This window comes from Taudactylus pleione, unplaced genomic scaffold, assembly GCF_031769625.1.
Source record: "Taudactylus pleione unplaced genomic scaffold, aTauple2 ptg000033l, whole genome shotgun sequence".
In the NCBI taxonomy this organism is placed as follows: Eukaryota; Metazoa; Chordata; class Amphibia; order Anura; family Myobatrachidae; genus Taudactylus; species Taudactylus pleione.
The window spans coordinates 3,723,017-3,735,863 of record NW_028284435.1 but is presented as its reverse complement, the minus strand read 5'-3'; the positions used below and the strand labels follow the sequence as shown (position 1 = coordinate 3,735,863).

General features: G+C 40.5%; 1 protein-coding gene across 1 annotated transcript in view; it reads right to left on the bottom strand.

Moving 5' to 3' along the window:
- BMP3 (bone morphogenetic protein 3) overlaps nucleotides 1-12,847 on the bottom strand; it is a 52,015-nt gene continuing 39,168 nt past the window's right edge. The window contains exon 3 of the mRNA XM_088452112.1: nucleotides 1-3,545. Coding sequence (XP_088308238.1) covers nucleotides 3,354-3,545 — 192 coding nt within the window. The 3' untranslated portion in view covers nucleotides 1-3,353. The remainder of the gene's footprint in view (nucleotides 3,546-12,847) is intronic.

The following is a 12,847-nucleotide window of genomic DNA, read 5'->3' as shown; positions in this document are numbered from 1 at the left end:
CATCTATACACTTCCCTGGTTTCTCCAGAAACAAAGCCTGAATGCATAATAGTAGAAAATAACAAACAATAAGCAAAATGAAAAAATTAGATGCCAGAGAGAAATTGTTGCAATATAAACGACGGATGAAGGGAGTATAAGTAGGAGCACCCTTAGGCAGACACTGTGCTGAGAATAGATATTAAAATAAAATAAATAAAAAATAAATAAAAGAATCTACCAGTTTACTTTTAAAAAACTGATGACAAATACGCAAGTGTTTAATTTTATTGCTAAGGGTTAGACTATGCCCTTGTAATATATTAATACTTATTAGTGTCTTGGACCATGTATGATATATGTACAGGTATATGTTGTAATACTTTTATTTTTAAACATCTGAGGTTGTCACTTAACATTCTGTATGTGTTTGAAGTTTGTAGAATGTTTGTAAAGTTTGTAAAACTCCATTTCTAAATGTTGTCACTGACATGTAAAGTAAATCCCAAGCTGTCTGCTGTATAAGCGGCACCTCTGTTTTTGATTGTTTGTGAACTGACATTTTTTACCCTAAAACCTTTGTTATTTATCTGTGCCTAGTGTGATTACAGGTGATGCCACATTACAAAGATTCAGTTTGGGTTGTTGTTTCTTTTGTCAATTATGCAAGGGCTCTGTACTGTAAGTTTTTATTATATTTATGTTTGTAGAAAATGTGCCTTTAAAATTTAAATTCATGTGGTTGCAACTTGGTATCTGTGAGACTTAGAATTGTCATTAACTAAAATTATATTTAGTTCTTTGGAACTTGTAAATATAATTGTAATAAATTATTTTCCCCTAACTTTATTATTTTTATTAATATGGAATTGACAAAAATTCTGCATTCACCTGAACATTAAGTGACCTAAATATGACACAATTGACACTTTTAATGTACACCCATTGGATCGGATCGATAATCAGTCTATCAGTTCATCAGGAACTAATGAGATCACTGAGACATTAGAAAGTTTGAAAACTGGTTTAGCTAATGAAATGGTTGAGTCTATTACATTCGGGGTCCAATGTGTCAAACTGTAAGTGATCACTTTACATTTTATCTTTGTGGGCTCGTATCAGAGCCTGTGTTCCTGCAAGCATTTTTTGATACATACCCCCCCCCCCCCCCCCAAAAAAAAATATATTTATTTTATTGCCGTGATATGTGGTGGTAAAAAATCATGCTTTTTCAGGGCAACCTTTTTCGGTATTACATACTCCGTTTTATACGTGAGTACGGTATGTTATCTGTATATTGAGGATTGAAAGGGGAAGATTTTGTCCAGAAGATTACCTAGACCTACTACATTATTGGTCCTTCCTTTGTTTTTTTGTTTCCCTTTTCTTGAGGATTACTTCATAGGGAAGTCGGCATTTGAAAATCAGGACCACCCAGAGGAACAAGGCTCTTTATTTGGAGAAATAGCACTTGGATTGAACTAATTAATTAAAATAAGTGACTTCTTTACTTTTTGGGATATGAGATTGTGTTCATACTGTGGTAATTACTGTACCTCTATTAATCAGTTTCTCAGCTGTGCGCAGTTACGGGAGCACTTTAATCTTTTTTGTGGTATTCTACATTTTAAAAGAATATTTCCTCTACCTCATGCCACATGATACTGCCTCCTCCTATTCCTGTACAGTACTCCTAGTGGAGCTATTTGTAGCATTCTTGTACTGTTTATTGCCGGATATATTGCAATGAGCTGTATGTAATAATCACCTGCACTTCCTCCTGTCTTAGCAACATGGTGGTGAAAAGTATAAGAAGAGTAGGTAGATTAAGAGGAGAGTGCTGCCTATGCCTCCTAGTACCTCTCAGCTACTAATATCAATAAGTGGAGGGCAAATTGCAGGTGATTAGTGTACACATCTGCCTGAAAGTCTTTGAAAGCTAACAAAAATACTGGAGACAGGAGCACATGCAGGTTCGAGAGGGGATGGCCATTGACCATCGATGATTACCAATCATCGTTGGTTAACCACTGATGGCCAATGAATTTGCCATCGATAGCGAGATCCAATGGTTCTCTGCCATTGATGGCAAAAAACCCCACAATGTTTTTTTATATATGGTGCCCCACCTTCCGGCACAACCCGTGAAAGCCCCGCCCCCAAATATGATTGGCCCGCTGCCCAGAAACTAATAGAGCAAGGCTGACCATCAGTGGGCGAAACCACCAAAGATTTCCTGCAGATGACTGCATACCATCGAGGTTAATCACCAATGGTACCATGGATGGTTAACCCAGCATTGCCCATTCCCAGGTTTAAGGCTGAAAAGCAGAATAAGAACTTCTTAATTGCAACCCTTACACCTACTCAGCCTGTGAGGTTCTCACCTGATGGTAGTAAAACCCTGTGTTTACCTGTAGTCTTATATTTAGCCATTGTTTTTGTTTTTACTAACAGACATCATATTGATGTTACTGGTACTAGTTAATTAGCAGTAAGCTTTAATAAGTCTAATGCAAGTTAGAAAAATTGAATTGTTTTCTTCCATGTTTTGTTGTTAATAAGTCTCCCTCTTTTGTAAGACTGAGTTTCCCTTAAGTATCGAATAAGTGGGAATGTAATTCTCACATATTAAGTAAAAATAGTGGTCTACCAGAAAACCATTTACCATTTCCATATGACAATAAATGTTGCATCCTCGTAGAGAAGCAGCAGACAGATTTATTTTGTGTGGTACAGTATAACAAAATTAAATATTGTTTATTTTACACAATTTGTTTTCTCGGTCATGTCCATTATACAACTTGTTTACACTACTGGAAAAAAGTGCTGGTTAAAAAAAAGGAAAATCAATAAAGTTTTCAATTATGTTACACAAACTCCTTGTTACAAACCACTTTCAATGATGTTTGTTTTAAAACTATTTACACTTGCTATCATGCAGCAAAGAACGCTCCTCTAGTACTGACAAAGTATCAAATCTTTAACTTCCCGTCCATTCTATGGTAACACGTGTGTAACAGACACAAGAAATGTATGGACTGTACATATATATGATGAAAAGATCATAGCCTAGTGAATGCTGAGAGTCTGAAGGCACGTTACAGCTCCAGCTGTTTATAGTTCCATTTTTTTCCCCCGATACAAAAATATACGTGTCTTTGGAAAAGTATAAGAACTCCGATTTACGAGCTTATTTTAGATGGGAGCTTATCTTGTGTTCTGTGACTTGCATGCAGCAGAGGTCATCGCCAGTGTTTGTAATCTATATAGTTTTGCATTGCTGTCTCTGTTAAACTTGAACATTTAAGGAAATGGTTGTACTGAAAGTGCAAATATGAAGATTGCTTTAAACACTTTGAAGGGTTGAGATGTTATCTGCAGGCGCAGGACTCCACTGTCATGTTGGGATATACTTTGATCACAACATTTTTATTTTCATCAAAGAAGAGTATGCTGAGAGAAGACATCTTTTCCGGGACACAGCAGGGTTCGGGAATACCGGGCACCACACCCACTGCGCGAACAATGCTTTGGATAGTGGCATGGTTTGATGGTTTCAGGGACTGTAGAAAACAAAAAGGAGTAAATACTGTGACCAATGCAGAACATATCATACGGCTAGCCAGTATAAATAATAGAAATAAACTACATTTGGAGCAGTCTTTCTTTTAAAGTCATCTTGCACTATAAAAATAAACACCTGTTATTCTAATTCAAAAGTGTTATAGTTATAGCCATTTTAGAATTGGTAAACTAATAATAATCAGTACAGATAAAAAATAAAGGTCTTTCCAAATACTCAAACAAATCCAATTCCCCACCATTCTCCAGTACATGAGTTCAAATGAAACGGTGCTTGAGTGAAAGCAGTGGGCCAGATTGGCCAATGGGATTCTACCAGGTGACATTGAATACAAGGAGTGCTTGATTGAATAGCATGTAATATAATTCTTGGGTTGAATATTTGGATGGTATGCTCTCTGCCAGTGGGTCTTTAAGTTTGGGTAAAAATGATAATTCTGCTGCATCTCAGTTATACTGATATAAAGGTACATTTTAATATTCCCACAATCATGGACTTAGGAAGGTTTGACGACTGTCAGGGAACATACAAGAGTTGGCAAATATATATTTTATTTGAGAGAGGTTCATTTTGTGTAGTTTTTTGCAAGGGAAATGCACCGAAGATACTGTAAGATTACTATGTTTGGCTTTGTGGTTCAAAGGAAACGATGCAAAGATGTGCAATCTTTGTTAAGCTAGGGTACTAAACAGACTAACCATCACACGTTACTTTGATGGTTTGTGTAATTTATTGAAAAACCTTATCTATTTCATATAGGGGCAAAACTATTCGGGGTACATGATGAGCAGCAGCTATGTAGAATGGCAGAGAGGGGGATCAGCCAATGGCAAGTTGCTCTGAATTCCGAGGCCCCTGCTCAGCTCTGAAAAGGACAAAGGTTGCTTCTGATCATGCTCAAATGGGCTGTGAACAAAAGCAAGAGGGAAGGAGTCACTTAGGGGCACTCATGTTCACAGTAAATATTAATATAGATAATATTAAAACTTAACTTTTATGTAAGACAAAATAAATAACATACATGACATATATTCAACAACAAACATCTAATGACACTAATATATTTAGGTCTGATTAGATCCAAGATAATTTTGAATTATGGAAAAATTGCTATAAACACAGAGTTAACTAGCAGAAGTGCTAGTTATAAGGCATGGCCAGCAGGAATAAACCTGGACCTCACCGCAAAGTACTTGTGGGGATCTCTGAGAGGTACAAAATTATTTTGAATAGGATATAGTATAAAGCAGTTATATATTAGTTTATTTTAGAAAGTCTGGAAATGAAGGGTGTGTCTTATCTCTTATGTGTCTAGAATCTCAAGCAAACTTAGATTTTCTTACAGTACATAAGTCTCACTATTTGAATTCAGAAGGAATATAAGTGATTATAGGGGTTCTGGAGGAGAAGTGAAGGCATGTCTTGACTACCACCCAAGATCATCTTAATTTGCCACTACCAAGTGTTGCAAACAGACCCTGCGACAGTACCCACATAGCTATGCATAGGATTAAGGGCCTGATTCAGCCACGGTCGCTAGGCTGCGTTCACACACAGCCTGCCGATGTTTGCAATCTGCACATGCGTATAAGACACAGTGCGCGTGCGCGAACTGGTCCATGCAATCGCACCCTGTATACATTCGCTCCGCTAGAATGAATGACAGGACGTGCCGTTTGTGGGTGGTGACAGGGGGTGGTCGATGGTAACGGGGGTGTGGTAGTGCGAACACAGGCGTCTCTGTGCGTCTGAACACCGTTTCAGGGGCGTACATAATTAAGACGCATCGTCAGCATAAACGTCACGTGGCTGAATTACACACAGCAGCACTTGCAGTGCTTGCGGTAGGGTATGGTCAGCCACAAATGCTACGTATGGGTCAGATGTTACTGATTGTTTAATACACTTCCTGGACATGACATATGTTACTAAGGGAAAGTGGGCGTCTTGTGACAGGCTGGTGGGCATCTAAATACATACCGCGATCGCATGGCAAGACATAGTGGGCGTGCTATTGTCTTGTTAGCGATCGCGGGATTTGCATACTTTGGCTGCTGACGGCTGCGTGCGAACGCATCCTAGCGAACAGGTCTGAATCCAGCTCTAAGTTCCAGCTGACACACAAAATATAAAAAAACAAATGTCTATTATTTTTTCTATTACACTGATGCTGAATTCAGACAAAAGTCCAGATGTTTTGAAAATCCTTTAGGAAAATTCTGCGTTAGCCCACTGAGCTTACTTTTTATTTGTGCTCAATAGAAGCACTGTACAGTAATCAGTGCACATTCCAGGTGACATTTAACTTTGGGTTCTAAAATAAAATAATTGCTCTTGTAGTATAATTCCTCATGGGCTTTTGAGGCTGTATTTAATGTTCCAATGATTATACAGAAAAAGTAGCCAACACTTGCCATTGTTAAGATTGCTTGGCTACGAATGGCAAACTTCCTACCAGACTTCAAGGTAAAAGCTTGATACAGTTTAAATTAGACCTCCCTGCAGTTTTGTTTCTATTCATTTAGGAAAATAGAATTGCGAATAATAACTTTCCCTAACAGTGGTGAGTATTTTCAATTGCGATGTTAAATGTACAATTAAAGAAAATTAACTTTGTCATTTATTTTATTATAAAAACAAACTGGTGTCTAGTACATTTCTTGTTTTATTAGGACGATCCTCCTTGTTAGTATGGCTGTTACATGAATGGGAAGTTGCCTGGAATAGCCTTCCTCACCCACAGTATCAATGGCAGCAGGAGAGAGCATCTCCTACACAGTACTATTAGAGGCAATGGGGTATGAGCTCTGTACTGTGGGGGTCATTCAGACCCGCTTGCCAGTGCAGGACGCTCGCAAGCGGGTCGATGTTCCCCCACTGCGCATGCGCACGATGGAGGGAGCTCCGTCGTGCGCATGCGCGAGACCCGGCGAGCGACGGGCTCTCCATCGCTCCGGGTCTCGCACCAAAGGGGGCATGCTGTCGATGTTGATTGACAGCACGCTCCCTTTGGTGGGCGTGCCGGGGGCGTGCCTGCCAGACGGAGGCGTTCCCATGGGAACGCCTACCGTCTGAAGCCGGCCCCACTGACATCACTAGTGATGTCAGTGGGAGTGATTTTGGCTCTGATAGAGCCAAAATCACTCCAGGGCTTGCGGCAGCGAGACCCTACCGCAGGGTCTCCGTCGCAAGCCAGATGGTCGCGATGGTCAAGACCATCGCGACCATCATCATGGACGCTCGCATATGCTGTGGTTGGTCGCCCACAGCTATGCGAGCGGCCAGGAGGGCGCTCCATTTTCATGGAGGAGGGCACTGATTCAGAGCGAGCGCTCTGGTCAGAGCGTTCGGGTCTGAATCAGGCCCTGTGTTTGGTTCTGTTTCTGGATTTTTGTTATTTCTCATACAGCCTATCTTATACATTCAAAAGTCTCTATTTGAAAATCGCTTCTTAAAATGCATTTAAATATATATTTAATGATAGTTACTATTATTTTTGTACACAGTGGCTTCATATTAATTTAGTTCCCCACTTGCAAATATCTCCCTTTTCCTATTGCAACTTAAACTCTGGCCCTTTCAATGTTAATTGATGCTTAATGTCTTAGACGATCTTTTGAAGCAATGCCAACTGCTGAGTCAGCCAAAAGCATGAATACTATCTGAGGATGAGTCAGACGCACTAGCCGGTCACACACATTTCAACCGGTCCATCTAGGACCTATAAGAACAAATTATAGACAAAGACATCACATGTGTGCTCCTCTGTTCTTTCTCCCATGTGACTTATACTTGCCAAAAACTATTTGTCTTTTACTATCTGTCTTTCCTCAATCATACTTACATGTAAAAAGTCTAATGCTATTCATTTTTATTTTGGACTATGGACATTAACATTTTGTAAAAAAAAAACAAAAAAAAATACAGACATATGGAAAGTCCTCATGTTTATATGCATAGTACAAGTAGATTGAGTGACTGGTGGAACATTATAAGTTAGGACTGTTGAATGTAGCCTAGCAGCTCAAGCAACAGGCCTTTGTTCCTGTCTGTAACAAGTACTGTTTCCCTGGCTGATGGTAAGAGAAAATATCACTAGTCAGTATGGTAGTAGGAAATGTCACATATTATGTATTAAAAAAATACAAATAGATATTATAGAAATAATATAAATACAGTTGTGTGCATAGCTGTCAACTGTCTCAGGTTTTGAAGACTTGTCATTGACTCTGTCCGTGACAAAGTTTTTGAATCAAATTTCAAAACCACTTCTCTTGGTCATTATCTGTTCTCATCTTCTGTGTTGTAAAATTGGCCTCCTCTAGAGTCAGATAAGGTCAGTGCATGGTTAGACTGGACCACAGGGGCACAGGGGAAATTTCCACCCTCTTGTTAGTGTCAGGTTCCAGACTAGACTCAAATTACATATTGCTATTCTACAGAAGTAGAGGGTCAGTTGCTTGGTGGAGCAGGACCAATGATGAACATGGGTGCTTAGTTTGCTGCTATAGAAACTACACCTCCTGCCAACACAACCCAGTACCCTCCTCTTGTTGCTTGTTGGCTTTGGAATTTAACATAATGAACACAATTTCTGCCAGTGATTGGAATGGCATTGTAGCTCTGCATTCATTCACTAACCTACAAGTCACATCTGTGGTAGTCCTTAGATAACTGAATTTACAATACTATATATTTCACCTTTACTAGACCTAATGCAGTTCTCATTGATTTTTAGACACTGGCCGGTCAGTACCAGGGACCCCTATTACTTGTACAGTGCATTATTGTGGTATAGATAGACAGGATCACCATATTGTGCTTAATTATTATACATAGGTTAGACTACATTCTCAGGACTATAGTGTATTCACGACAGTGCATTACCATTATCAGACTGGTATATTATCATGCATGCACTATCAGTATTTACTAAATAAATGTATAAAAGGGCCAGACCAATCCACTCTTTAATAGTTATCCAAGCCTCTATGGTAGATGACCACACCCCCTCTGGTGGCTGACCCCACATCTTAAGCATAGGCCCCTCCCACTGCATTCTCCCAGTGTGCCTTTCATGCCCCAGTCTGACACTGGGTCAGATTGTCCTCTGTGGACATGCTTAGGGAGTAGGTACAAACATGTATTGTATCGGAGTGGCAGGACAGTCCCCTCAAATCAGGACTGGCCCAGCTCAATCGGGACAGTTGGGAGGTATGGTAATATACTGTAATAATATCCAGTGAATAGGACTAGATTTCAGGGGACAGTGCCCTATGTATAGAGTTCACAGTATATTATATGTTTAGATGTATAGAGTTACTGTAAATTGTATTTCAATGCTTTCAAACTTGTTCACACATATGCTCTAACAAAATGTGTAGAAACAAATATACATGCATGACAATTAATGTGTGCATTAAGAGCTATTATAGATGTATTTTATTTGCTTATTCCATGATTGTTGCGTGTATTTAGCTTTTTTAGTACAACCTTTTGTACTGGTAGCACATTAATGTAAGGGAAATAGATTGTGTTATTTTCCAAAAAGTGCCAATAAAGCTGGAAAGCACAAAAATGTAGATAGGTGTAAATGAGACCACAAAGTATATAAATGCACACCAGTTATCATACTATAAAAAAACTTAAGCAGCATACACACTTGGTGATTAGGAAAGACAGTACGATTACAACATTGTAATCGTACAGTCGTTCCTGATCCCCTGTAGTGCCTGCACTGAACGATATGTCGTTCAGTGCAGGCACACTCCCTCATATTGGTGATGATGACAGCTGGCAGCCCTATCTGATGCTGATAGGTGCTTTCTTAATTGTTGAGGCATATATATTGTGTGTGACTTTTAACCATTTTTTTTCATACACAAGATGAACAGTTGTATCTACTATTTTGAAGACGTGTTTGAGGCTTTATTGATGCCTAAGAGCAATATGTAAATTTTTCAAGCAAAACAAAAGACTTGGGGAGGGGTGAGATGTATCAAAGCTTGGAGAGAGATAAAGTAGAGAGATAATGTACCAACCAATCAGCTCCTGTCATTTTTCATTCACAGCCTATAATGCGGCAGTTAGGAGCTGATTGGTTGGTACTTGATCTCTCTCCAAGTTTTGTTACATATCCCCCTTGGATGTCCAGTGTATGTTCTGCTTTAGAATCTGCCTCTCATGTCTCCCATATGGATTAACAAAGACTCCCTCTGGGCATTGATTCCAAACCATTTGAACTCTGAACTAAGAACAATGTAAAATTTCTATGTAAAATACATCCCTATATAGATATTTTCTGAATTTTATACTCTGTGTTACAGACTTGGCATTCCCTCTTATTGTTTCTACCAGTTCCTGCAGTTAAGACACCTGCATTCTCTACTCTAGGGCAATTGTTAGAGACCACAGTACTCCCCACTAAAACTTTTAGCTTACTGTACTTCAAAATAGCTTAAGGGGCTCATATCACTTTTATAGAGTCTATTCGCCCTAACAACCCTTGAGAGAATCCATGTATCTCATTATCGATAGACGCACAGTTGTTGATTATGACTGTACTAGTGGGAAGATGTTTAAAGCCTGCTAAAGAGTGAAGAAGTGGACAAGCAGAGAAGAATCAGAGAATCAGCTTCTATCTTGCATTTATCAAATGTATTCTATAAAATCACAGGTAGAAGCTGATTGGTTACTATGGGCAACTTCTCCATTTGTCCATTTCTGCACTATTAAGAAAGCATGATACATCTCCCCCAATAAGAGGCTAATTGTGCTATAGCTTCAAACTGGATAAAAGCAGAGCGCCCCCTCATCTAGTGCACAAATCTATTTGTAACACATACCACCTGGAATACATTACCAGCACACTTCATGAATACCCCAACATGGTTTTTAGCATTTGGTCTCCCTGCGTCCTCCACAACTAGCCCACTACCTAACTCCAATACAGATATATTTGGCTCTTTCAATTGCCCTGGCTTCCAACAGTAACCTCTCCTCCTTTCTTGTTCCCACCTCCATGGTCGAAACTAGGATTTTTGTCACCTTGGGCAAGACAGTAATTTGGCACCCCCCCTGGTAATTCCTCCATAGTAATGCCCCCTTCAGCAGTGCACCTATAGTAATGCCGCCATAGTAATGCCCCTGTAGTAGTGCCCATATAGTAATGCCCCCATAGTAATGCCCCTGTAGTAGTGCGCATATAGTAATGCCCCTGTAGTAGTGCCCATATGGTAATGTCCCTATAGTAGTGCCCATATAGAAATGCCCCTGTAGTAGTGCCCATAAATAATGCCTCTGTAGTAGTGCCCATATGGTAATGCCCCTGTAGTAGTGCCCATATAGTATTGCCCCTGTAGTAGTGCCCATATGGTAATGTCCCGTTGTAGTGCCCATATTGTAATGCCCCCATAGTAATGCCCCTGTAGTGCCACTTACACAAAAAACAACAACAATACTTACCTTAAACCCGCTCCTATGTCCGCCACCGTCCGGTCCGCCATGCTGCTCCTCGGAACTATGGGAGAGACTTCATGACGTCTCTCCCATAGTGCCCGTGGGGAGAGCCAGAAGCTGGAGTTCAGGAGAGAACCCCAGCCTCCAGCTACCGCGGGGCTGCAGGGAAGCAGCCAGGTGCCCGCTGGTAATAAAATCTCAGCGGGTGTCCAGCTTGGCTGGAGGACACTGGACACCCAGTGCACGTGCACCTCCAGCCTCCCCTAGTTGCAGCCCTGCCACCTCCCTACACTAAAGCGGGTACACACTGGAGCAGTGTGCACCCGGACGATATGGCCGACGTACACATCAGAACAATGTAATGAAGGACGGAATGATCCCTTGTTCCGACCTTCATTACCTTGCACGGCTTTGCATGCGATATTGTCCGGTTGGCTGTACAGCACGGCCAACCGGACGATATTGCTAACGACCACAGGAGCGGGCAGATTGGCCAACACACTGAATGATCCTGCAATTGTCATTCCGATTCATCCAGAAATTACATATCGGCTCGATATTGCTCCAGTGTGTACACAACTTAACTCTCTTCCATCTTCCTAGTCTTATCCCTACGATTGTTTTCCTACATCACTTCCATGGCACAAATAGTTCCATTGCATATTTTGGTATACAGATGTGTCCTCACTTGTTTTTGCTAAAGTCGTGCCATACAACCCCTCGCGGCACGCCTGATCCCATTTGGGGTACTTAAGTGCTGTCAATTGCCGCTAATTAGCGTCTTTGCGCAAGTGGTGAAGAATAGCATTAAGCTGTTTTTTTTGGAGCAAATAAGTAGCCCTGTCAAATTTGGGGTACTTGAAAATGGGTGCAAGCATGGTTTACAATCACAAAAGTGAAGTTTTAAAAAACCGCAATAAAAAAAAACACCTCACCCCTACTTGCAGACCCCCAAAAAGTATATTTTGCTAGTTTAAAAGTTGCACATTTTTGCCCCCTTTTTCAAAGTAATTTTTTGGGGTGTTCCTCAATTTTTTTTAGGGATTTTTTGACGCAGTTATGCTTTGGGGGGCTGTCCCAAGGGTGTTCAGTGGTTTCCCCACCTTTTCACCTCAAAACCGCAATTCTGCACTTTTTTTCACCACCTATTCATAGGCAATCTTTTTCGCCTATTACATTGCATTGCATTTTCGCGTACGCAAAAACTACTTGGAATTGAATACGGCGAAAAGTTTCCGCCTGGTGAAATGACGTCATCCTCGATACTTTTTCGCGGAAAACGGCTTTTTGCGTCTAATTGAATATGGCCCTAAAGGTGCCCATCCACTAGAAGACATGAAAACGACTGCACGATTACGACATTGTAATCATGCAGTCGTTTGTCAGTCTGTGATGAGCCTGCACTGAATGAGCAGTCATTCACTGCAGGCTCACCAATCATCTGCAAACATGCTCAACCTGACCAGCATGTTTGCACAATGATAGATGTCTAAACGACCAGCGGGCACGCGCATCGCTGGTCGTTTTAGACGTTTTTGCAAACTATTTGCAAACGATTTATGAACGATTAAACGATCGTTATCATTCAATCACTCAACTTAATCGTCTAGTGGATGGGCACCTTAAGTCTCTCAAACAGCATGCAAAGTGCTATGATACAGTGGCCACAGCATTTTTCCACATCAAGTTCTGTATACAGGCTCAGTCGTACACAGATATACAATTGTCACATATCAAATTAATCAGCACAGTCTCCTGGTACATCCTAGTCGCATTTTTGGCAAATAAAGACGCCCAACACTGCATGCTTTTTTTTTAAATAAA